General features: G+C 48.4%; 1 protein-coding gene across 4 annotated transcripts in view; it reads right to left on the minus strand.

Moving 5' to 3' along the window:
- Positions 1-967: 967 nt before the first annotated feature.
- The window catches only part of TRAF2 (TNF receptor associated factor 2), a 51971-nt gene continuing 25622 nt past the window's right edge, over positions 968-27316 (minus strand). For 3 of the 4 annotated variants that reach the window (XM_034752139.1, XM_034752137.1, XM_034752140.1), the window contains 7 exons: positions 16823-16984; positions 12995-13069; positions 10073-10147; positions 8084-8443; positions 6631-6808; positions 5116-5264; positions 968-3988 (listed from right to left, as the gene is read on the minus strand). In XM_034752139.1, the coding sequence (XP_034608030.1) occupies positions 3770-3988; positions 5116-5264; positions 6631-6808; positions 8084-8443; positions 10073-10147; positions 12995-13069; positions 16823-16984 (1218 nt within the window). In that variant the 3' untranslated portion in view covers positions 968-3769. The remainder of the gene's footprint in view (positions 3989-5115; positions 5265-6630; positions 6809-8083; positions 8444-10072; positions 10148-12994; positions 13070-16822; positions 16985-27316) is intronic. The other variant, XM_034752141.1, reaches the window with a different exon arrangement.

Here is a 27316-nt window from a genome sequence, read left to right on the forward strand (position 1 = left end):
CCCTTCTCCAGCATGGGAACACTGGGGCTCTAGGAGGAAGCCAGTGCAGGCTTTTTGGATGGTGGGTGAATTTATACTACAAGGGAAGGTGCAGCAGTGACAACGTGAGCATCCCCCAACACCTTGTGTGTCAAACCGGGATCAACGGGGCCTCCACTAACAGCATCCACGGCCGGGCGGAATGGCTTGCTGGAGCCACCACACTGCACAAAATGTGGTCTAACAAGACACAGCAGCAGCCAGAGGCCATCTTGCTGCACAGCAGCCTGCTATTGCCACAGCGCAAAACAGCAGGGGAATCTGGATGCTGCTCCTCTTTGGAGCCCTCTTCCCTCACTGTTTAGGATAGCAGCTCCTGCGGGCGGGGCCCAGCCCGTGTCTACAAAGGCCCCAGCATGCCTGTGAGCACTAGATGAGTGGCATGATGCGTGTAAGGGCGGCTCCTGCAGCCCGTCCCAGCCAGCCTGGGTAGGCTTTGAACCGTGGCTAAAAACTCATCCCAACACCTCTCCACAGGGAGGGAGAGCAGCCACCTTGGTCTCCTGCCACAAGCACTATATGGAGCTGGCTCTGGGTTCCACCCCAGCCACCCAACTGAATTTTGGACAGAACCCACAGCAGATGCCAATGTACAGTATGGGCCAGAGATGCCTTTCAAACCCCTGGGGGTCCCTGCTAGGGCTTTAGACCTTTGATAGCTTCTGGGGCCCAGGTCCCCTGACTGCCTGACTGCTCAACCCCCCCAAAGGCAGCTGCTGTGGAGGGACAAGCCTAGCAGTGACAGTGACGTTTCTAAGAGCCAGCCCCAGCCACTGAAGACAAAGCTAGTACTTCCCAAACCAGGGGACAGATCACCTCCCCTGCCTTCTGCTGCAGCAGTTTAACTCCGCCATGCCTTGCCGGTGGATTGGTAGTACCAAGAGTCAGGCTGGCCCCGGCGCACAGCCAATCAGTAGTCTCTCGTGAAGTCTCTCGTTTCTCAGACAACGGAGAGAAACCTCTCTTAGCAAGCGCCCAAAGGCTCAGGAGAGTCACTGCAACGGGGAGCTGGAGAGTGCACATAACAGGCTGTTCCTGAGGGGTTGGGCCCCATCTGGATCCAGCGTTCTGAAACGGAACAGCCCCCAGGCCTGATGCCACTGGGCACGCAGCAGCGCTGCCTCAGGGCAGGGAACGGTGCGTGGTGTCTGTGCAGGGCTTGGAGAGCACAGACACTCAGACAGCTTGCTGTGGAGTACTGTCCAGACCCTACCCAGACTCCCACCTGCTCCCGTGACCCTCCAAGATCTAGATGTCTGTCTTTAAACTGAGCGGATTTAATTCCCTTTGGCTCCCATGGGGCGGCTGTTTTACATCTGTTTATTGGCCCCTCTGTGTGCAGAACTCCCCATCCAAAGAGAGAGAACCAGCCACCGCTCCTGGCCCAGAAACGACATACATGTAAATAACGGCTCAGCTGGGGAGCAGTGCAGTACTGGAGACCCCCGCTGGCTTACTTCGCTGTGGGCATGAGCCCATACGCACCCCGTTAGTCCTGACAGAAGCTTCCTGTCACCCTAGCCTGGAATCAAAACTCATCTCCACTGACAGATTTCTGATCCCAGCTGAGGTGTGCGGAAGGGCTGGGCGGAGTAGGGGGCCGAGTGGACTGAAGCAGGCCGCTGCCTAGGCTCCAGTGGTGGGACAGCCTGTCACTGGTCCTAGCTAGGACAGTGAGAAGGCAGAAGTGCCTCAGCTCTGCAGATGCCCCTGGGCCTGAGCCCAAGTGGGGAACATACAATCTCTCTCTTTAGAGGACACAGAGGGGCTATGGCCTTCCTCCACGGAGAGGGCCACAATTTCACAATCCTGGATTCCCTTACGTTTGCTAACTGGTGATCGTTCCACAGAGAATTCCTTCCCCTGCACACAGGCAGCGGATCACTGATGCTAACTGGAAGTGGAGCTGTTGCTCTCTGGGGGGCTCGAGCCAACCACCAGGAGCACCTCTGGCATGGGCAGCAGGGCCAGCCTCTTTGCCTGTCCTCCAGGCCAGAAGAGCAGGGGAGGAGTTGGACAGGGCTGGGACAACCCCTGAAGGATGGTTCAAAAAGCAGCTAGCTGGGTGCTTTGGCCAAAGAGAACCTGAAGGTTTGTACTGATGGGAGAGAACAAGACCCATGGGGAGAGGAGACAGAAAACCACAAAGAATAAGGCTCCAAAGTGGCTAATGGCCACTTCAGAGTTACAGGTGACCACCACAGAGTAACTCTGACGGGCCAGTTAGCCACAATGGCAACACACTGAGAGGGACCCATTCTCCACGAAATAGACAAAGGGGCAGCAAACTGGGGCCAGAGTGCAAGGAGCCCAGGGAGGGAAGAGTACACAGGGAAAGCCCTCAGACAGTTTCTAACCAAGCAGCTGCAGACTGGCTGGCTGGAGAGAGCACACTCAGTTGGCCACGCAGCAATCGGGGCCACAGTTCTGGTGAGGCTGTTAGACCCCCAGCCTTGTAAACAACTAAACCCCCTTGATAGAGCGAAGAGCCCAAGATTAGCTGCCACCTGCGGGAGGACACTTGGTGGGGGACCAACAACTCCAGGCGAGAAAACACCAGAAGGGGCCTGCCTGCAAAGGCAAATGAAGAGATCTGCTAAAAGCCAGGATGAGAGTAGTGAGGAAAGGAGCTAATGAGCTTCCCTCTTGGCTAAACCCTCATTCCTGGGCTGCTAACCACCTCACACATGGGGGAGCAAGGCTGGCCTGCCCTAAGCCCAGCTCCAGGAGTTAACCATTAACAGGCAACAAATTAGATTCCAAGGCACCTCTCTGCCTAGGTCAGGACCCGCTCCAGAGAGTTACAATACTCATCTGTTTGGTCATTAAAAACACAAGCTATGCCAAAGGCATCTGGAGCAGTAGGTTCTATAGGAGACCCACACTGAAAGAAAGGAGGAAAATATTCCTCAGGTGCTGTCCTCCCTTACTCTCCACTTTCCCTCCCAACAGATCACTTCCAGATAAAACGCAGGCAGGGGTTTGGGTCTTCTTTGACATGGACACTGGGAACAGCTCCCTCTTGCCCTACGGACTTACAGCCCCAATCAAAGTGCCTCTGCAGCTATGGCTGCCAAAGAGAGGCCAGTGAGACTGTGCTAAACTGCTTCCCTCTCACTCAGAGCTAACAACTATCTCTGCCGCGCGAAGCCCTCACACCTCCTCTGCCTGCTCCTAGTCCACATCTTCCCTCATGTCAAAGATCAAACCAACCAGCAACACAGAATTACAGAACCTTTAAGAAAAACACCAGAGAGAAACCAGCTCCCTCTAACACTGAGATCTCCTAAGAGAACGGAAGAGCCTGGCCAAAGGGCTATGTGCAGTGGTGCTCCGGGCAGGCTGAGTGCCTGTTCCATTGCAGGAGCTGTACGGTAAACAAGTACAAAAGAGCTGCCTTCGTTTTAGCTTGAAACCTGCATGCAGGGAGCCCTGGTAGCTGATTCCTGCAGGGGATCATCCAGTCCCCACTGATCATGGATCAAACTCAACTAACCTCAACACAAGCCTCTTCTCAAGGAAGATCTGCACTAGAGAAGCTGGTGTTTTGACACCAAGGGAGGGTTCCCATCAGACACTGCATTTCCACTCAGAGCGGAGCAGGTCCCTTCAGGGACGGGGCCAGGTCTGGACTTTGCCCCTGCTCTGGGGCATGCTGAGGGTGCAGCACCGGGAGGGCGAGCCCTGGTCGGCTGGCACTGTGCTCAATGCTCCTGGTGGGGAGGAGGCTTTAGAGGCCCGTGAGATCTACGATGGCTTTAATAAAGATGGCGTCGTCACGCACGTAAGAGTTCTTGGCCTCCATCTTGGAAACAGGGCAGAAGAGTGGGCAGCCACTGGCAATGTTCATCTCGGTGACGGGTCGCTGAAAGGACGATGACGTCACATCGGGGCGGAAAGCGTCGATAATGTGCTCCCGGTTATTCTGATCCAGCAGCATCAGGGTCACCTAGAGGTGAATACACAAGAGAAAGAGCATGAAGAAATATAGAGACATGCAACCCCCCGTCTGTGACTCCCATTCATTTTTACCTTTCGAAAGCTGCAGACACACACGCAACCTTACGCACTCGTGTGGCAGCAAGATGGGGTAATGCCAACCCCAGCTAGATCTACACCCTGCTGGAAGGCTCCCTGCTTTCTCCCATGCTCTGCTGGGCCACAAGGGAAATGCTGCACTTGGGTCAGATCGACTGACAACTAGAGACTTCGCTAAATTCAATGGGAAAATGAAGTGCACGCAGCAGCCCGGGTAGCCAGCAGCTGCAGATTTTGATATTCCGTTTGATCCTGTCCCATTGCATGCATGTCCCTTGGAGTTAAGGGAGCAGATCACACTGCGCCAATGGGTAGCTTCAGGCTGTCTGCAGAGTCAGGCAGATGTCACTGCATCAGTTTATACCTGGTTCGTATTTTTAAGGTTTTCTTCACAACTGCAAAGGTTTAGAAATTTAATTTAGAAAATAAAGTTGACAGCTCAGAGTCATGGAGCACAGTTCTGGGTCCCTGAATATCAGAGCACACGCAGCGTGGTTAGTCTGAAAGTTCTGGTCATTCTCCAAACACATCATCACCCCACTCCTGACTGTATCTTTTCTCTCTCCCCTGGGCCTCTCTCGTAGTATCCTGGGCTTTCATCAGGACAGGAGCCTGCATGGAAGAGCTCCCCCAAATGGCTAGTGCAGCGGTTCTCAAACTGTGGGTCGGGACCCCATTTTAATGGGGTCGCCAGGGCTGGCTTAGACTTGCTGGGGCCTGGGATGGAAACTGAAGCCTGAGCCCCACCACCTGGGGTCAAAGCCGAAGCCCAAGTGCTTCAGCTCTGGACAGCGGGGCTCAGGTTACAGGTCCCCTGCCTGGGCTTCAGCTTCCACCCCACCATGACCCCTTGTCAGAAGGGGTCGTGGTGCAATGAAGTTTGAGAACCCCTGGGCTAGTTCATTCTCTGCCTCTGCATGATGGACGTGCCAGCTCTCTGGCTAGCAGAGCAGGTATCTGAGCGGCCCAAGGGGGAATAAAGCCAAGGCAGGCCTTTCAGGCACCAGGACTGGCTCTGCGCTCACTCCCAGCACCTACCTTCTGGTTGAAGGGCCATCGCAGAAGTGCATCGTTGGGTCCTTTCATCACCACAAAGAACAGAGACAAGTGGGTCCCACGTCCAGTGCCGTCCCCATTTAGGTACACACGCAGGCACATCCTATAGCCATATTTGCTTGTGTAGAAGGCTAAGTGATACAAAACATCAAAAATAAACAGCTGTGCAGAACAAGGGCTAGGGCAGCAGGGGAGCCCAGATGGTTCCCAAACAGTTTCAACTGTCTATAGACCTTGGCTTTTGAAGCATAAGTAGGGGAGGGCTCCCTGAGCTGGGGTCCCACAGGAGCAGCTCCGTTGGGTGAAGATAAAGGGGGCTAATAAATGATGGCACATGTATTTAAAAGCACACAAGGCTGTATGAGTTTAGTGCCCAGAGAGCAGACAGGCTGTCAGATTTTAAGGTCTCATCTCAAAGGTGCACACAAAATGGCGTGGAACTCAGTGTGTCTGCTTCAGAAATACGAAGGGCAGAGTAGACCCTGCTAGACCGTGAAGCTCTACTCTCAGGGAGTCTAGGGGGTTTCAAGGCTGACCACTGTTTTTAAGAGGAAGTTCCAGTGACAGGGCCAGAGTTAGTAGAGCAAAACACAGTTATGGGAAAGCTTCCGTTCCACTGAAAAACTGGAAGAGAAAAGGGATTTTCCAAGGGGCAAAAACATTTTGGATAGAGAATAAAAAAAGACACCGCACAATATACAAATAATAACAACTGGCGTTTTAAAACAGTTCTTTAGATTGTCCGTTTAAACTAGTCTGTCTCTGGCTTGTGTGCAGTTCCAAGGACTGGCTGCTTTAAAAAGGAATCGTCCTGCTGGCTTAAGACCCAGAGCTGTTCCTGTTGGCACAGACCCAGATTCCATATCCCTCAACTCTGGCACCAGCAGACTCCATGGCTCACTTAGCACTGACGTCCTCCAAAGAGATGGTGTCTGAAGTGCTGGGATGCTGCTGCTTTAGCAAGTTCACAGCTCAGACAAGAACACGGGCAGTGATCTGGAGCCTCTAGAAGCTCGGGATGCTGCATGGCTGGGGTGAGCATGCTGACTTTATCTGACGAGCAGGCAGCTGCACAAGGCTTGCTGGAGATATGCATGTTTCTCAGTCCCTGGGGACACACTGTATATTGTCATGTTATGCTCTAGGTACCTCGATTCCTTCCCTGGCTTACCATCTCCCCGATGGCCCTAATCTGGGTGGTACTATGTAAAAAGGGCTATTATTGCAGGGCTATTTCTGGGCCTAGGAGGGCTACATTTCCTGTTAGGGAAAGAAAAGTCTTCTGTATGCAGGGAAAAAGGGATATCTTGTAGCAATGCAGTTTCACTTAGCTCACTGTAAAAAATCCGTCTCTACTGCATTCTTGGGGGGCGAGGGAAAGAACTTGGAAGAAACAATCTCTGCATGCCACATGCCAATTTCAACACTACTCAAATGACTGGGCACAGCTGCAGCATGGAAAGCCTCACAGTATTTTGCTAATTTCTAGGTAACAACCTGGAGAGAAGACGGCAGGACAGCGGCCGGCTATCGCTTCCTGACGTTTTCTGGCAAAGTCTGTAATCTTCCAGATGAAAACGCCATCATAGGTCGAAGCTTCCATATCACGGATCTTTTGCTCCATGTCAGCCATGGCCAGATCTTTCAGTCCAATGCTCCTTTCCAGCTGCCGGACCTGATCAGTGGAATACACAGAGCACCTTGTTTAGAAATATAAGCTGCTAAGGGACCCAGGAAAGTCAAGGGATCCTGTGAACATCATTCAGGCCGGATCTTTGGTGGGGAATGTTCTCCAGATATGATGGTGGCCAGGAGAGGGAAGAAATCCACCATTGTTGGCCAACTCACTAAAAATAATCTGAGATCGCCCTGCTGCTCTTGAGCAAACAGTTAACCAACACCTCTCTTCACTGCCAGAGCAGGGCACTTTCCAGCTGTGGATGGCAGAATCCAGTCAATGAAGGATGAAGTGTTGGTCTCCACTCCATTAAGAACATTAAAGGTGGGGGGTGGAAAACCAACGTTTGTGACAAAACTGAACCGAGGGACAGAGAAACCGACAAATCGAGTCAAGCAGGGTTCTAAACAGCTATTTGCTGTTGTGAAGTATTGTGGCATCTGCTTTGCGAGATCATACCTCTGGAAAACAAAGGTATGCTACCTATCATAGAGCTCCCATGGACACTGTGTGTAGAGTACAATGAGAATGCAAACCTAGAGCCTGACAAAGATTGCAGAGCATCCTGTAGGTAGGGGATCAGTTTCGTACTGTAGGAGGATGACCTATATAACAGGTCTTTTCCTGCTCTAACACGTATATGATTTTGAGATGGCATCTAGATACTAGGGTGATGGGCACCCTGGAAATGTCTAAGGCTTAGTCTACACTCAAAAAGTTATACTTGTGTAACTATGTCAGTTGGAGATGTGAGTTTTTACCAATACAGTTATACCAGTATAACCGCTAGTGTGGACACACGTGTACCAGTATAAAGATGCCTTATTGGCTCATTTCAGTTCCCACCCACACTAGTGTGGGGAGGTTTGCTGCTTTAACTAGGCTGGAACAATTAAAGCAGCAAATCTTTCTAGAGTCGACAAGCTGAGGGTGCAGATAAGACGGTAGAAATTCAGGGTCTCCCACTATAAGGGTGGGGAGCTGACCAGGCTCAGGGATTATTACAAACGCTGGAGGGATCTTTCAGCACCCAGAAAGCTAACATGCTGCCTCCTCTGTACATCTCACAGGAGTACCTGTCCAGAGAGCCTTTCCTCAGAACCTCTCAAATATACTCATAGCTTGGCTCCTGATAGCCATGAGGTCATGTCACAGCGCCTGCACGCGTTACACCTGCACTCAGGCTAAGCATTTTAAATTACTGGGACAAATGATTTGAAAGATGTTCACAGAACACAAAGAATCAGAAGCCCAAAGCCAGAGGTTACAGACCTTGTTACTGAGCATTTCAATTTTCTCCTGATCCAGCCGATGCTGCCGGCTATACGCCTCCGCTGTCAGAGACACTCTTTCCACTTCCCGATTCAGCACACACACAATATTCTCAAATGTGAGAGTCTTCCTCTCCAGGGCCTCGCACCTTCCCCGCAGCTCCAAGGACTCAGAGAGCTCTGATTCAGAGCACAGCGAATTGGTTGTTAAGAGCATGGAGTTGTCCTGCACTGACGCAAGGGTTGGCTGGTGCTTTAAGTCTCCAGACTCAGCCTTGAGGCTGAGCACAAAGCCCAGCAACATATACAGATGCTCCCCCACACATTTGCTTTCGTGCTCCAGCAGCTTTTCATTTTCCACCTGCAGAAAAAGGAATACACATTCCCATTTGCAGCAAGTTAGCTTCCCACTATGGCACAAGCTCCACAGGACACATTCATCCCCTCCGGGTTACAACTGTAACTGATAAAAGCAAAGGGTAATGCAAAGAAAGACACAGTTACAAACTGTCCAACAGCAAGCAGGTTTTTTTAAAGGAAAATTCTAATCTTACACAATGACAGATGTTGAACATTCACCCCACTGTAGATATGATAAAGCTTTGCCTCTCTTCTATAGCATTTTCAGTCCAAGGATCCCTCAGAAGCACTTTACAAACATTAGTGAATGAACCCTCTCGAAGCCTCCAGGAGGGGATGTGTTACTATTATTATCCCCAAGCCACAAAGAGAGAAAGTGACTTGCCAAAGTGAGTCATGGGTAGAGCTGGGAATAGAACCCATGTCTGCTGATACCCTGTCCTGTGCTTTACCCCTAAGCTCAGTCATCACACAGAATCAGGAGTCATTTATTTATAAAATCACGTCTGTAATAATACCATGCTCCCAGCTACTCAGGAATTACACAAAAGCCATCTGAGCCCTATCCTTTGGCATGTTCTCAATGCAGATGTTTACTACTCTCCCAATTCTCACTGTCTGAAGACTGCCTGCCCCATCCCCCCCCCCCCCCCCCCCCACACGCATGGCTTACTCCTCAGGCATTACCAACCTCCTTTGGCACTTGCTTGCAGCAGTGTGCTATGGCATGCTACTGCATAGCTGAAAGTACCACTCAGCTAAATTACTGCAGGCAGACGCCAAAAGCATTCCTCTGGGTTCTGGCTCCAACACCAAAAGGATCTAATAAACCAATCCTGGTCCTGATCCAGGAAGTCTTCTTTACTGCACTCAGGCTGATTTGTACTTTCAGCATCTAAAGGCTGCTGGGCTGCCCGGACTTGGATCTAGTGAGTTACAGACGGGCTGAAATTATTTGCAGTTGTGTAGGGTCAACTGGGCGGTCGTGTGCAAAATGCTTGCAGGTTAGGGCCCAGAATGAAAAATGTGTCCTATTCCCAGGGAGATAAGCCCCAGTCTTTAAAGGTAGATTATCAGCGTGGTTTGGCATCCCTCAGCAGCAGCCTGACTTTAAGCACAGGGAGTTTGCTATTCACCTCCCTGGAGAGCTTACTGAACGGCTTCTCTTCCATTCCCCACCACACCCGGATCCAGAGACAAGAGTGACTATTAGCCTTCATTGGTCAAGCTCAGAAGCCTGGACACACCTCCCCACAAAACAGTCTATAAGGACGACCCCTAAACCCTGTACCCAGGGAACAGGAGAGTCTGCTTTCTCTGTATATTAGCATTCTGCTACGAGGTATTTTCCTGCCCCGAGGAAATCGGTTAATTCTCTAGATACGTCCAGTCTGGAGACTGGACAGAAACAGTCTCAGACATAAGCTGCATTCCCACTGCTTAGCTAGATCATCAGCAGCACTCAAACGTCAACCCCACCCCCACCCCAGGCCAGCTAGTTTCACTTCACTCCATCTAGAGCTCTGTGTGTGTGGATGCAAGACAAGCTGGGGCGACGCTCAACTTATACCAAAAGCTAACACTGCAGTGAAGACAAGGCCCTAGACAAATATTAAGAAACTGGCCTTACCATCTCAGTGCAGCCGACAACCTGAAATCTGCAAGGCACTTTACATTTGCCACAAGTCTTCACGTGGTCCTGAAACTACAGAAAAGGTTAAAACAACATGTCAAATATAAGCCTAATTCTTCCATTTTACACACCCCAAGAAACTCCATGCCCTACACCCAAGACAAGACAGGAAGGTGAAGATGAACTAGAGGATAACTGACCCTTTACTGCTCATGACACAGTTGTGGTCCATGAAGCTGATCCAACAGTGCTTAAGGGCCAGAGAGTTGTTTTACCCAATGGTATTGATCGGGCACTTCCTCTCTAGGTGCCCCAACAGCACAGGATACAATGCAGGGATTGGCAGGGCCCAGGGGGAGCAGGGATAATCCCACCTGCCACTTAGTGAAGATACAATTGACCATTGCCTGCATAATGAGATCTGTCTTCAGGGACTGTCCAAGAGAACAGACAAACATGGCAGACGAGCACCTGGCCAAACAAAGCTGCACAGGAAGCCCTGGGATTACTTTGAAGTGGCCAGTTAAGACAAGATGCCACCTACTAAAGGTGGGGACCTCATTGCAGCTCTCACCATAACTCAAACATCCTTTGCAACTGAAAATGAAGCTCCTTTCAAAAAAAAAAAAATGGCTGCAAGGTCTTGCTCCTTCCCAGAAGCACATAAAAAATGTGCCAGCTCAATGCGGATTAGCGTGACCGATGGCACACCCTTTCAAAGTGATGCCATATGGCAAGCCCATACGCTTTGCCAGGGGTGGAACAGACATTTTGGACAGATGAACATTCTTTCAACTTTGTCAGGTTTCACAATCACGTAACTGAGCAATAAAACAGAGTCATGGCTGTCACAAACCAACCAAAGCCAGGAGGTTTCAAGAGTAAGGGTGACATTCCACCCTTAGCGGTCCTGCTGCTGCTTGCAGGGAGTCCTAAAGCTTCCCCTCTCCCCCGCATATTTTCCAGTTCACTTCTCTGGTGTAACTGTGCCTGGAGGCTGTTCAAGATGGTGCATTGTATCAAACCCATGACTTTATACAATTATGGCTCCCGATGCAGTGTGGTGAGATCACATCACAGCTTGGTATTTTTATTTCCAGCTAAGTGTTAAAGATCTAAGATCTAGGAGTGTGCTCATGTTATTTCCTGTTTGAGTCCTTACTGCAAACACTCTGCCACAAGCAAATGCCCTCTTGCTGGGTCCAGTAATCCTTTGTGGAGATAGGAGACACTGTACCTCAAACACACCAAAATCTGCTGCTTCTCAGCATGGCAATGGCTTTTTGGTAGCTGCCCTCCAGGACTACGGTTGCATACCCTTTGGAGGGAAGTGCCCACAGCCTACACTGGAGCATGGAGTTGTTAGTGCTAATCATACCGCACATGAGAGCCCAAACAGGCACTGGCACACATCATCCTGTTTTTAAATCTTCCTTCTACCAGTTAGATATGCTGGGCCTCTACTGAGTGACAATTCACAGCCACATGCCTCATTATGTGGAAATGAAAAGGGATTTGATTAATTTGACAAATACTCCCACACCCAGGTGACTCACTTAGTTTGGGGGCTTGTCCACACGGTGCATTAGTCCGCACAAGAGGGGTGTAATTCTAGTGCGCACTGGTGCATTGCGCACTAACTGGCTGTATGAACCTTACTGGTGCACACTAAAAGTGCTCTAGTGCACGCTAAAAGTTCCCTAGGTATTACACTATGACCTCAGGGGGAACTTTTAGTGTGCACCAGCAGGGACAACGTGGACCAGTTAGCGTGCAATATGCTAGTGCGCACTAGAATTTACACCCCTCTAGTGCAGAGTAACGCACCGTGTAGCTAGACCCTTAGTGATTCAAGTTATTCTCTGAGTTACACGCAGCAGCATGGTTATGCTGGGACAATGTCTACTGTGGAGCAACAAAAAGTTTGGAGAGAAAGGAAAGAGAGAGGAAGTTAAAACTTTAAACCACTGAAAGTCCCACTGCCTATTGGTACAAGTCTGGGTCACCTGTAATGGCTTCAGATTTCAGACTCAGGCAGATTAGCGTCCAATGATCACAATGCCAAGGATATAGGAGTTGAGGCCTCTGCTACTGTCCACTTTGAAGCCTTCTTTACCCAACTTTTCACACTCTCTCCTGCTCCCATTTCAGCTGCCCCAAGGCAGCTCTCAGTTATTAGATGGGAGAGTGACCGAGGGGTACACTTTTCCACGGTGACTCACAATCAAGGTTTTAGAACTTCAGTGCCTCATCGCTTGTCCCAAGAGTCACTCTTTGGGCAATCGATGTGGAGTCTAATGCTAGGTCTGAAGGGTTGTAAGTCTTTCATTTAGTGGGATAGTGGCGTTCTTTCCCTACTAACTACAGCAGTTAACGTAACTGTATCACCTAGGATAAGTGTTGTTCTGGCCATGATGGTCCTAGGATATAAGAGACAAGGTTGGTGAGCTAATATGTTTTATTGGGCCAACTTCTGTTGGTGAGAGAGACAAGTTCTGACCTCTGTATAAGCTTGTCTCTCTCTCCAACAGAAGTTGGTCCAATAAAAGATGTTTACCTAGGATAAGTTACCCACTATGCAAGGAGGAAAGAGTCTCTCTGGTCATTGTGGTGAGCACCCAAATATAACATGAATCAGAGTCTGATTTAGGTGGAGTTACTCACTACTCATGGAAAAAGATTGAGTAATTATAGTGCATCACAAATTGAGACAACACCAGTGCTAAGAGCCTTATGGAACATTGTAACTGGGTGTGAATGGTAGCTGTCTCTCAAAATTAAATGTGTTTTATTGTTTTCCTTCACTCCTCAATAGAGACTGAACATTCTAGCTCTTCTACGCTCATAGAATTCAAGTCACATTCTGTCAGAACTCAAACCACATGCAGTGTGTGCTATGAAACAAGAATGTTCAAATACCTTCTCTCTTGGAATCTTCTTCTTCCCACAGCCCTCACAACTCAGTGGAAATTTAGGACAGATCTCATCGTGAGCCTATAAAAGAAGTGACAAGAGGCCATTTGTTCACCTAAAACAGCTTTGATATTAAACTCAATGGATCCAATACTTCATTACAAATACATTTTACTAGCAAAAGGCCTGTCATATGACAGCACATAAATCAAATCCTGGCCTAATTGTGGTGTTTCTGCATGTCAAGTCATGTTTCTACATTGCAGTTTCCAGGCTGTTATGGTGTTTGGGTGCCTTTGTGCCTTTCCAAGTACTCAGCTTGATTTAAAAGAGTGTTAGTTTCAGCTCATACTAATGGTGAGAAAAATCAAATTACTTCTTTGATGGAATGACATAATCAAGAGGAAACTACAGTTGTAGCTTTGCCAGGAAAACACACATTCAGGAAAATTATGTGAAAAAAACCCACCCTCCTGGTAAGAAGTTTCCATGATCTACCAGTCATGACAGACACCAGTTGGCTGAATTAAAACCCCAAAGCCACACTTGACAGCTACAGATCATGAGCTTTCCAATGTTGCCTCCATTGTCCAGATCAGTTCACCAAGCAAGTGCTTCTCAACCAACCAGAAAGACAACCATATTTTAAAAATAACGATTTTTTAAAAACCACACATACTACATTTGTTCTGCAGTACAAACTTTGTTTTAGGATGGAAAAGAGAATACACAAAAATGACCCTAGAAACCTGATTTTTTGACCCTCAACAGATAAAAGAAACTACCAGTAAGAATTAAAATGGGAACTCTTAACACCTTCCTCTCTTCTTTATCATTCCTGTAGTGCTGAAATCCTCTCTTCCTACATTAGTTCTACAATAAGCAAAATGTCTAAGCACTCAATCTTGTGTAAGTTAAAATCTCCTACTCAAAAGGGAAATCTAGACAACGTGTTTTAGTACTCTTCTTATGTGCCAGGTAGGTTATGTCATCTTTTTGATATTCTACTGGAGTTCTATTGCTTATACATAGATTGCAAGTCAGATTAAAACAGATTAAATGTATAGGATTGTTCACTTAGCACTAGAAACTCATTCATTTTAATTAACATCCTTTTATAAATACACAGTTCTTTCCTTGTCTAAAATCTGAACTATTTGGGAACCTTGCTGGTCAAGTTTATACTGTACAAACTCACACTCTTAAATACTAGTTTTGTTTTTTAAACCACTAGCTACATTTCTCCCACCACATTAGAAACCGAAAAGAGAAATCCATTTGCTAACTCATATTCATGTTTAACTAATTCCTCTCTCCCTTCCATAGTCTAAAGCAGGGGTAGGCAAACTATGGCACGCGTGCCAAAGGCAGCACCCGAGTTGATTTTCAATGGCACTCACACTTCCTGGGTCCTGGCCACCAGTCCGGGGGGCTCTGCATTTTAATTTAATTTTAAATGAAGCTTCTTAAACATTTTAAGAACCTTATTTACTTTACATACAACAATAGTTTAGTTATGTATTATAGACTTATAGAAAGAGACCTTCTAAAAATGTTAAATTGTATTACTGGCAGGCAAAACCTTAAATTAGAGTGAAGAAATGAAGACTCGGCACAGCACTTCTGAAAGGTTGCCGACCCCTGGGTTAAAGGAACAGTATTTGATCCAAGAGAGCTGCTGCAATGTCTCTGGAGATGCGAATGCTACAGTCTGCTGACAGGCTGGGTTAACTGTGTATGTCAATACCAAGGATTAATGGAATTCTGTAAAAGTTGGGGGGGAGGTGATTTCAACCCACTCACAACAGAGGGGTTGATTCCCTCCCCACCCAGCAATTGCTCCTATCCTAAGAGGGCTCCAGACAATTTCTTCATTCCCTTCCTTATCCCATAAAATCCTGGTAGTAGCCCAACTTCACTTCAGTAAAGGGAGGAAGGTTTGACCTCAAAAGCAACTATTTCAAAAGGGAGAGCATATACAATAGAAGATCTGATGGGGTGGGGCTGTAGTCTGCCATTTACAAACAAGTCTCATTTCTACCTCCTCTCCCCTCCAAGGCCTCTCATTCAATCCCCACCCAGCCCCCAGCCAGTCTAAGGCTACGTCTACACTACCTGCCTGAATTGGCGGGTAGAAATCGATCTCTCGAGGATTGAATTATCGCGTCTCGTCGGGACGCGACATTCGATCCCCGAATCGACGCTTGTACTCCACCAGGGGAGGTAGGAGTAAGCGCCATCGACGGGGAGCCGCGGAGGTTGATTTGCCGCCGTCCTCACAGTGGGGTAAGTCGGCTCCGATACGTCGAATTCAGCTACGCTATTCGCGTAGCTGAATTTGCGCATCTTAAATCAACACACACCCACCCCCATAGTGAGGACGTAGTCTAAGACTGCTGCACCTCATTTATCTTCCATGAAGGAAAGAACATTTATGTTCGAAGTAGCACCAGCAGATAGTGCATATTCAGTAGAGTCTATCTGAGAGATACACTCTGTTCATGCCGGCAGGAAGGGAAGTACTGACTGAGCACAAATCTGCTGTTACGCTGTAAATGAAACTGCACTGTGCTGTGCAGTATCTCTTTAAGACATCTACAAATATTAACTTTAACAGGCACATTTCAAAAAAAATCCAAACAAATATTTTAAATATTTTTCTGGATTCTCCACTGGTTTTCCCTGCACCTTATCCTTCTCCGCTCGCAGCACAGGTACCATGGAAAGCTGTCCAAAGCAAAGCTATTTTTTTTACTTCCTATAAAAGGAAACCGCCCCACCCTTGGGCCAAAGAGGCAGGGGGATGACATTCAAGAATGATGCATTACAATTTAACCCCACAGGGACAGAGCCATCATGGCATTTACAGTCCCTGCCAGCTGGCAAGCTATGCTGCCACAAGGGCAAATCTGTCTTTTTAACTTAGAATCACAGAATTCCAGGGTTGGAAGGGGCATTAGGAGGTCATCTAGTCCAACCCCCTGCTCAAAGCAGGACCAATTCCCAGACCCCTAAATGGCCTCCTCAAGGATTAAACTCACAACCCTGGGTTTAGCAGGCCAATGCTCAAACCACTGAGCTAGCCCTCCCCCCTTGAATGTTCAAGGTTTCATCTCCATCACTTTTAGGCAGCTTGCCCTTACTCTCAGAGTGGGCTGTATAACAACAAAGTCTCCTTTCCCATTACATTATCGTCCTGCAAGCAGATTGGGAAAACCCAAGAGAACAGGGGAAGTGGAAAGGCTTTAGTCTTGCTTAAACACTAAGGGGCTGATCTTGCAGCTATCGAATTCCCACCAGTCAATGGCAAAACGGCACATATTTTGGTTTCATATCAGACACTAAGAATGCAACAGCACCAACAGTACAATGACAACACTGGGTAAAGTTAGCATCTTGCAAAGCAACACCTAGCTCCTCTCTCTCAAGTAAAGCCTGAAGTATTCATTAGTTTGCAAATAACTTCCTTTCCCTAAAAGTGACAGTGAAACAGCCCAGTGATTGCTCCATTGTACAAGCCACTTCGAGGATCTCTACACTGGAGTTTGTGGTCTTCTTTTAGCTTAACTGATTGTCAAGTCACTCAGGATAACTAAGACCCTTGGAAGTGCCAATCTAGACACTCAATGAACATTTGTTCAGGACACAATTGATTGTGATTTACCCTAGCAGCTAGTTAAAACAGGACCATGAATTTCACACTAGACAGATCCTTGCTTCTCTCAAGAAGTGCTAATACAATGATCTACCCCAATGGAGAGTACTCAGTGTGCATGTCTAGGTGGGTCTCGCTGTAAGGATACCTGCAGTGTGCTTATGCTGTGACGCTCATACCTTAATGTCAGGAAAGTAGAAAAGTGATTTGCAGTATTTGCAGTTGAGGCTTCTCTCGGGGCATTCCCGCTCTGAATGGCGCTCCTTTTCATTCAGTTTGATCATTCCCTTACATGCCAGGCACTCAATCAGCATGAACGGGCAGTCCCCTTCATGGCAGCTCTGTGACAACAAGAGCAGCACATTTCAATACAACCGTACAAAAAACTCACAGATGCAGATGCTTTGAGATGTGTAAAGCCCATTTCCTAATGGATCTCAGGATGAAAGGCTCTTCTGGGCCTGCACAAAGAGGGCAAAGGAAACCAACAACTTAATTCTATTTTCACTAAGGCTGTGTCTACACTACACGCCTTTTAGCGACACATCTGTGCCGACAGCCGTGCAGTGTAGCTGTTGTATGTCGGCAGGAGAGAGCTGCCCAACGAACGGCAATAGCTTTGTCGGCAGGCGAGCTCTCTTGCCGACAAAGCGCTGTTCACACCGGCACTTTTCGTCAGCAAAACTTTTGTTGTTCGGGGAGTGTGTTTTTTTCACATCCCTGAATGACAAAATTTTTGTCATTCAGATTCTAGTGTAGACAAAGCCTTAGTGTCTTATCGAGTGTTATCCAGATTGGGGAGGGGGGCTGCCAGAGGCACATTGGACACAGCAGAGTACTGGGGTGGAGTAGTCTGCATAACCCCCACCACTACTGCAAATGTTCTCCCCCAGCTGCAGGTTGCTCCTTGAAGGCCATACCATGCTGCCCCTGGAGTGCCCTACTGTAGCTGTCCACAGGAACAGCTTGCATACAAAAAGCTGCAGGCTCTGCCAGCAGCCCGATGGTCCAAGCTTCTCTTCTTTGCTCCCATGGCCCTCAGCTCAGCCATGAGATTACATGTGGCCCAGCCTCATGGAGCCTCTCCCCACCCTAGAGACCATGTGGCCTTCTGGAGAGAGTGGGGAAAGCCATCAGGAGCACAAGCCACCGTGGGAGGGAAAGAGAGAGAGCAATAAAAGAGGAAAGAAAATGAACAGAGCAATTGCAAGAGATATTCTGTATATTCACCCCTTTGGCAGAACTGTGCTCCAGAATCCCAGCTTTCATTTAAAAAATTTCTAGTCCATATAATTGTGGAGAAAAATCTTGAAGAGGTGCCCAGTATAATCTGCAGACAGATGTCTGCCTTAGTTTGCAGAGAGGCAGAAACAATAGCTCTACGAGGTGGGACTGGCCTCATTTATCACAATCAGGGCTTCAGGGACTCCCAGATTCTCTGGCTCTGGAATGTGGCATTTTTCCCAAGATGCCAAAAAAAAAAAAATATTTATATATATATATATATATATATATATATATATACACACAGCATTTTTGCCACAGAATTTGCCACTCTGCAACAGCCAGATGCCTGCTCTTTTGTTTCCTGTCTCTCTCCTTGCTGTGGCTGCCTCTCCCACTTTCCTCACAAGTGGGTATTAACTGGGTTACAGTGCATACTCCATGGAGCCTGGCAGCAGGCGGTTGGCGAGCTGGAGCCCAGCTTGCAGCCAGACGTGTCAGCTGGTGCATGAGGCTACCTAGAGAACAACAGCACAGCAGCTGATACCAGCAACAAGCTCTCCCTTCCCTGGGGCACTTAGGCGAAGGTGACTGTGGGCCAAGCCATTTGGAGGGCATGACGAATAAACCAGCCTCAGAACGAATCACTGTCAAAAAGAATCGGAGATTAATTTTATGTCGTGTTTTCAACTGTGAGCTTTGGCTGTGTGTGGTAGGGGGATGGAAATGGGTCTCCACCTATCACTGTAGGATCTGAATGCCTTCCATGTAACATCCGAAGCAACAGCAAAGTCCATAGTGGATTTCTTGAAGTCTCTGGCTCTCCCTTTTCAAGGTATACACTCTGATTGGGGAGGGTTTGGGTTTTAATTTTTTAAGATTTATTAATTTAGTTTTAAATTGACTTTTGGTATAGGAGGCTTTTAGGTTGGTTCGGGTTTATTGGGTACAAAGGAGTATAAGCACTTTAGTGTCGTTCTCACACAGAAAAGGCCTTTTTGAAGAGGATGGGTTTTGCAGCATTTCCCAAAGCCCGTCAGACTCTGGATTTGCCTAATCTCCACTGGAAGTTCGTTCAAAACTAGGATTGACAGAGAATGCTTTGCTCCTAGCTCTCATGTCCTTTGTCCCGGGTTTTGTCAGTTGCATTGTCCCAGAGGAATGCAGCTGTTGCAGTGGTTCATATACCAAAACATGGTCTTGAACTAGCTAGAGTTTGATCCATAAATTGCTTTGAAGCTCAGGACCAAAACCTTAAACTGAAGCTGACTAGGAGCCAGTGAAGGGACTTGAGCAGGGGCCTGAAGTGCACGCGGTGGCCTAAATGGAGAAGGCAGGCAGCCGCATTCCGTACCAGCTGGAGCCTACGCATTGGCTTCACATACAGTGAATTTCATTTCATGGCAAAAGATTAAATTAACCTTGCTAAGGAAATTGGGAATCAAAGCCACAGAGTACACAAGGCCCTAGATACAGGACATAATAGATAGCACTCATCCATCACCTGAGGGAGCTCCAACCAAAGATATTGACAAATTAAAGGATTGGGCCAAAAGAAACCTGATGAGGTTCAACAAGGACAAGTGCAGAGTCCTGCACTTAGGATGGAAGAATCCCATGCATTGCTACAGACTAGGGACCGAATGGCTAGGAAGCAGTTCTGCAGAAAAGGACCCAGGGATTACAATGGACGAAAAGCTGGATATGAGTCAACAGTGTGCCCTTGTTGCCAAGAAGGCTAACGGCATTTTGGGCTGTATAAGTAGGTGCATTGCCAGCAGATTGAGGGACGTGATCATTCCCCTCTATTCGACATTGGTGAGGCCTCATCTGGAGTACTGTGTCCAGTTTTGGGCCCCACACTACAAGAAGGATGTGGAAAAATTGGAAAGAGTCCAGCGGAGGGCAACAAAAATGATTAGAGGGCTGGAGCACATGACTTATGAGGAGAGGCTGAGGGAACTGGGATTGTTTAGTCTGCAGAAGAGAAGAATGAGGGGGGATTGGATAGCTGCTTTCAACTACGAAAGGGGGTTTCAAAGAGGATGGATCTAGACTGTTCTCAGTGGTACCAGATGAGAGAACAAGGAGTAATGGTCTCAAGTTGCAGTGGGGGAGGTTTAAGTTAGATATTAGGAAAAACTTTTTCACTAGGAGTGTGGTGAAGCACTGGAATGGGTTACCTAGGGAGGTGGTGGAATCTCCATCCTTAGAGGTTTTCAAGGTCAGGCTTGACAAAGCCTTGGCTGGGATGATTTAGTTGGGGTTGGTCCTGCTTTAAGCAGGGGGTTGGACTAGATGACCTCCTGAGGTCCCTTCCAACCCTGATATTCTATGATTCTATAATTGGGAACTACTGGTCTAAAGGTATCTGCTCTGCAGACCATCACTGTGGTTACATTTAACAGCTACAGATCACAGTTCTTTGGAGACCACCATCTCAGTCTCTCCTTTGTTGCTAATGAGGACACTCCGGTCCCAAGATTCTTCTGACAGCACTGAGATTTCTCACACTGTTACTTTCTGGTTTTAGCTCAGTATTTAATGGTTATCTCCATCAACAAAACAGTACAGCTTAAAAGCACCCAAATACTGCAACTCTGAGAAGTACATGGTCAACTTGCTGAAAGTCCAACAGCCCTGCCTGCTTTGAATAAAGGAGCAACCCTCCTCTTTTAAACACAGAGGATACTCCAGGTCCCAGCATGCAATGCTTCATCTTGATTGAAGCTGCTCAATCACTTGAATCGAATTGGAGCATTCCATGCTGGAACTTTTCATCTCTATTGGTCTGACCGCCATAAGAAAGATGAGGTCACCAACAAGCCATAAATTAGAATTCTGTGGACCATATCTGGCCAGCCCTGACAGGACACAGCTCCCACCTCTCTTCCAGATTTTAGGGAAGGCTGTGGGCAAGGTGAATCAGCCAAATCTATGTCCCAAAAGTATAGAAGTTTGGACATTAAATATTAATTTTGTTCTTACTTTAGTCTGAGGATGGAGGAGGCTTTCAAGAAAAGAAATGTGTGAGGGAAGAAAATGCAAACATAGTCAGGACTGGTGCCCTTTACACATTGGAAAATCCTCACCAAACCAGGTTTTCCCCAAATAGGGTTTACTTTAGATCTCGATCTTTTGAGTTTCTTAAACATGAACCAAAAGCACCAATTAAATTTCATCAGTTTTTACACAAAAGTGTGTGATAACAGCCTTGGCATTTCTCTGAAGAAAGTCTCTGAAAGTCCAAAAATTTCAATTTCCAACTGTTAAACGTTGCCTGAAAACTTAATCAGCACTGTTCTCAAACTAAGGTGGGGGGAGAGGGGGGAGAAGGTCTTGCTTTAGAAGGGACATATGACTGATCTGAATGTCCAAGATACTGAATTACAGCTTTACATCTTCAGAGAGCCAGATGCTAGAAGCATTAATTAGCAAAGCCACCACAATATCGCTGAGTTGTTTTGAGAAGTAAACACTGACATATCAGACCCTTTCAGATGGGGCTTTCCAATCCCCTCCCACGCACATTTTCTGGCACTCCCTGTAGCTTACCTCCCACACAGCAGGTTGGACAGGAAACAATCTACATCAGAGGTGGGCAAACTACGGCCCGCAGGCCACATCCAGCCCACGGGACCGTCCTGCCCGGCCCCTGAGCTCCTGCCTGGGCAGCTAACCCCCGGCCCCTCCCTTGCAGTCCCCCCTCCTCCGCAGCCACGCAGTTGCATGCTCATGCAGGGCAGCGTGGCAGTGTGTCTGGCTCTGGCTGGGCGGCGCAGCTCCAGACATGCTGCTCTGAGTGGCATGGTAAGAGGGTCAGGGGGTTGGATATGGGGCAGGAGGTCCTAGGTGGCAGTCAGGGGACAGGGAGCAGTTGGATGGAGCAGAGGTTCGGGGGGGCAGGGGATGGGGAACAGGGGGGATTGGATGGGGGTGGGGTCCTGGGGGGCCTGTCAGGGGGCAGGGGTGTCGATAGGGGTTGGGGCAGGCAGGGGACAGGGAGCGGGAGGGGGTTGGATGGGAGGGTCCCGGGGGGTGGTTGGGGCGGGGGTCCCGGGAGGTGGTGGTCAGGGGACAAGGAGCGGGGGGGTTGGGGTTGGATGGCTGGGGGGTTGTGAGGGGGGCAGTCAGGGGGCGGGAAGTGGGAGGGGGCGGATAGGAGGTGGATAGGGGGCAGGGGCCAGGCTGTTTGTGGGGCACAGCCTTCCCTACCCGGCCCTCCATACAGTTTCGCACCCCGATGTGGCCCTCAGGCCAAAAAGTTTGCCCACCCCAATCTACATCTAGGCAATCAGCTATCCAACCTTTACCTCTAGGACTTTAAGGGAGGCCAGTTTTCAAGTCTGTGGATTTCAACCGCAGCTCTAGAATCACTAGACCTTCTCTCCAAAATAGGACTTCCTCGAGCCATCTCTAACTACAAGCACAGGGCGCTGCAACAAACATTTCCACTCAGGACAGTGGGATTTGACTCCCCTGCATACAACTATGAACTGGCTGAAAATGGTGCCCCAATGCTATAAACCAGCTTGGAACCAGAAGCTTCCAACAGGGAAATACAACAGAAGTTTCTTCCTAATTTCAAAGACAGAACCCTGGGGTCCTGCCCAGCATCACAGAGCACTCCAACCAGAAAGCTTTAGATGCAATATCTTACTATAACAAACACAGACAGTGCTGCAGAACCTTTAATATTAAATTTCCAAGGAGGAAAAAAAAAGGTTGAAGCAATTCCAAGGGCCAGCAGGTCTGAACTACATTCCAAGTAAAGACCATTAAACTAGGGTTACCATACGTCCGGATTTTCCCGGACATGTCCGGCTTTTTGGTCCTCAAATCCCCGTCCGGGAGGAATTTCCAAAAAGCCGAACATGTCCGGGAAAATAGGGAGGCATGGTAAGGGGACCCCGAGTGCAAGTGGCTGCAGCAAAACTTAAAACTCCCGCGATCTGCTGATCTGCCAGGGCACAGAGGCAGCGGGCGGCATCCGAGCACGCAGCCGCCTCCTCCCCAGGCTCCAACTTTCCCGGCTCCCGCTGCTCTCCACCGTGTGCCGGGGCCAAAGCAACTTCCCCAGCGCAGCAGCAGCTGGAGCCCGGGGAGGAGGCGGCTGTGCGCTCAGATGCCGCCCGCCACCTCTGTGCCCCTGCAGATCGGGGAAGGAGTTAGTTTTGCGGCAGCCACTCGCACTCGGGGTCCCCCAAGCATCTTTTGCCCGAGCGCTGCGCGGCAAACCGTGAAGCCGGCAGCGCTCGGGCAAAAGACGCTCGAGGGACCCCAAGTGCGAGTGGCTGCCACAAAACTAACAACTCTACCAATCTGCCGGGGCACAGAGGCGGCAGCGGTGGCACCCGCGCGCGCAACGGCCTCCTCCCGGGATCCAACTTTCCCGGCTCCCGCCGCTCTCCACTGCAGCAGGGACCGAAGCAACTTCCCCAGTGCAGCAGCAGCCGGAGCCCAGGGGGCTGAGTTGGGGCAGGGACTTTGGGGAAGGAGTTGGAATGGGAGCAGGGAAGGGACGGAGTTGGGGTGGGGCCGGGGCCCCGTGGAGTGTCCTCTTATTTCAGTGTTGAAATATGGTAACCCTAATTAAACTAAGACTCCACCAACAGCACTGAAATATCTCTAGCAGCAAGACCACTCTGTCCAGCCACAAAACTTCAAGAATAATAAAATCATAGAATATCAGGGTTGGAAGGGACCTCAGGAGGTCATCTAGTCCAACCCCCTGCTCAAAGCAGGACCAATCCCCAACTAAATCATCCCAGTAACTAAATCATCTCAGAAGTAATCCTGAAGCCTGAACCCCATGGGGTAGGGATGGGATGTTATCTTCCCCTGTACCGATTGAATTAAATTCTGGAGGGGGAGTCTTCGCCACCCACCCAGATATTCAACTGGTTTTTTTATTCTCTTCTACAGGTTCAGCTGAGCTCTGGCAAAAGGCTCCAGGCCTACAAAACTGCTAGTAATGCGAAGTCCAGGGTGTTAACAAAATAACAATTTGAATCTGGACCAGGACAGGATATGATCCCAACAGACAAGAAAGCTCATCTATACTTATTAGCTGAACTCAACTGACAAGGAAGATTGAGTCTCTTTTAAACCAATTTACTGGCTTCTCCCTCCTGGCCTTTATTTTATCTGACAACAGACCAGCCAGCCACAGAACTACCTGGCAGACTAATCCAACCTCTCATTTTGTCTATTTAAATATTGCTCTCAGGATTAGAAGGATAGATCCTGACGCTCCATTCAGGTGTCCCTAGCCTTCAAATGACCCTGTATTCCCCAAGCAGGTGTTTAAATTCAATCAAGCCCTTATGTCCCTGTCAACTTATTTTAAAATCCTGCTAATGATTAAGAGACTCTCTCTGTAGCTGAAGGACATTCACTTCCCTCATCACTCTGTTGCAAGGTGGGAGAGAAGTGACATTTCATGTATTTTTAAAGTGCCATTTTATTGCTGTGTGAAGAGTTGGGGACTTAGATGATCCTTAGGAGTCTGTCTGTACCTATTCTAGGTACATATTTGGCTCCCATCACCATCATATCTGAGCACCTGGAAGTCACAAGAATATATTTTCTTGGTTATTTCTCATGTTCCAACTGCCTAACTTCACAATCTTTGCATCTCTCATCTGTGATTTTTTTCTCCTTTTTGCAAAGCACCTGTTGTTAAAAACTCTTTACCATAGCACACTTTCTATATATACACATATAATGATCAGTGAGCTTTCATGTGGAAACAGCTTTTAATGCACCCAAAGAAAAAATCTCTTCTGAGGCACAGTGTTCACATGTTCCAAGCATTTACCAGCGTATTCAAAACACAGTAAGAAGAAAACTGTATTTAAAAATTCAGATCCCTTGTGACAGTGCTGAATATTTTAATATTTTTCACAATAGGAAGAGTTGAAAGAGACAGCATGAACTTTGCCCACACACGCAGTTTTAAAAATATGCTGCATTTGAGACGTGACCTTTGGTAGCTTAAACAGAAAACAAAACTTGGAGAGCTGAGGAAGGACTTTAAGGGTGAAGGGCTGAAAATTTTCAGCTGCAGAAGCTGGTCCTCTTCCTCTCCCACCCCGTGAAATTACTAAAATGCCAGTGACACAGTCTCCTAGGGTTGCCAAATGAGTTTCTCTTGATACCAGTGGCTGCAAGCTTTTAAAATGAATAAACAGTGAATTATCTTTTAGGTACTTTCCATGGTCGGTCTGAAATAGCACAGCAAGGGGCTTTCCATGATGGGAGTGTTGCTGCTGCTGAAGGCAGCAACACACATTGCTGCTTTCAGATGACACAGCACGGCTTTAGGCACGCTATACAGAAGAGCTGACACACCACAGCACCCTTCTGCAACCCTTGCTCACCTAATGACTTTATCTGTCCTAGCCAGAAATGTACACAGGTATGTAGTATGCTGGTTAGACCCAGCTTTGACATATTTATTGGGCACTTCCCTTCACTCTCAGTAACACTCAATCCAACACCTTGCCACAATGGGGAAGAGATATGAGGTATCAGATAAATCAACTACTACAGCTGCCATAATCCCTGTCCAGCTCCCTACAGACACAACAGTCACTACTACCATGCCCACAATCCTTGCTTTACTCCTGGGGGAATTCTGTGCCACGCAGAAAACATATCCACCTGCGGATTTCTTTGCTTCCTTGCAGAAAGTGATGGAGAAGCCAAGGGAAGCCAGGTGGGGGTGGGAGGGGAAGGGGATTCCCCTGGGTGTAGTTTGAGGAGGCATTGCCCCCCAAACAGAGGGAAGGCACATGGAGTCACATGCCACTGCTCCCCCGCCCCCGTTTTTGCGAGCGCAGAGCTGCCTGGCTGAAAGAGGGTGCCACTTGGTTCAGCTGATTTTGCAGCTGGTTGCCACCTCCTGAGTCCTAGTGCCGGTTGTGCTTGCCTTCTGTGTGCTGGGAGACATCCTGTTTTCTGTACAATAGTGAGTGTCCGTGGTGGGGCAGGGAAAAGGGGCTGGGGTGTGGGAAAGAAGCAGTGGGGAACGAAGGGGGATGAGATAGGGAGGGGGTGGGGCAGGGTGATAGGAAGAGAAGAGGATGGGGAAGCAGGAGCCCGGCATGCGGCATCCCCTTGGCAGCAGCTGAAGTTGGGGCTCCTCTGTTAAGCAGGCCCATCAAACCCCCACCCCAATGAGCCCCACCGCCCCTGCATATGGACCACCCCACTGAGCCCCAACCAGCTATACCCAGACCCTCACCCTGACGAGCCCCTCCTCCCTTGCACCTGGACCCCCCTGCAGAGTCCCATTGCCCCTGCACCTGATACCCCCCAACAAGCCCCTGTACATTCAGATCCCGCACTGAGCCACCAACACCCAGACTGTCCCACACAGAACCCTCTTCCCCACACTGAATCCCCCACACTAAGCCCCTCTACACTTGGCTCCTGCTAGGCTGAGCCTGCCTGCCCACCAACACCTGGTGTGCCCGGTGCAGAGCCAAGGCTTGGCCCTTGTGCTGTGCCAGGGTCGGGTGCAGCCTCACTGCTGAGTTCCTGTCCGGGGGAAGGGAGAGCAGAGTGCTGGAGGTGGGAGATCACCCTGCATGCAGCCAGTGACCTGTGCTCCCCACTGCCATGCTGGAGCCTCCACATTTATGTATTGACAAATAAAATTTTCAGAATGTTGAAGAATTTTAAAATATTGTGCACAAAAATTTTATTTTTTTGGCAGATAATTTAATTTTTTGGTGCAGAGTTCCCTCAAGAGTATTGCTTGTCCCTTGGAATAGAGTTCCGGGCTCAGAGCTGCCCAGCAGCAGCCCAAGATGCTTCTACTGGACTGCCTCAGATGGACTTGACTTTATTTTAGCAAAATAATCTTCAGTGATTTCTGATTGTTAAGAGCAGAGTAAAGGAGAAGGCTAGTGCTTGTCAACTAATATCTCACATGCATACAGCACATTCCATTTAGAAGGATCCCAAGGTGCTCTCCCTCCTCCTTCCCCAGGAATAGCTTCTCTCACTACTGGAGCGCAGACACCTCTGGGGTGAAGTTGGGTAGTTATCTACAGTCCACAGCAATACTACAGAATAGTTTGGGACAGGAGAATTCTGTATCCCTCTTCACATGCAAGAAGGAATTAAGAAGGTAGAACGCAATTACCCAAATTGGAATTTAACCAGGATACCTAGGCTAACATCCCTAATCTTCCAAGAATGCTATACGATTTTTAAATGGCTACCAGAGGTCAGCTCTTCAATTTAATGTCTTATCCAAAAGAAGTTACTTCCAACAGCAAATGCTCCTTATCATGCTAGGTTTTGGTACAGCACTGACTGGCGAGGAAAAATGCTATCTCATGAATCAACAACAACATGGCGTGTGGCGCCTTTTCCTTGGAGGTCTCTCGTCCAAGTACTGACCAAGTCCAACCCTGTCTAACTTGTGAAATCTTACA

This window comes from Trachemys scripta, chromosome 17, assembly GCF_013100865.1.
Source record: "Trachemys scripta elegans isolate TJP31775 chromosome 17, CAS_Tse_1.0, whole genome shotgun sequence".
In the NCBI taxonomy this organism is placed as follows: Eukaryota; Metazoa; Chordata; order Testudines; family Emydidae; genus Trachemys; species Trachemys scripta.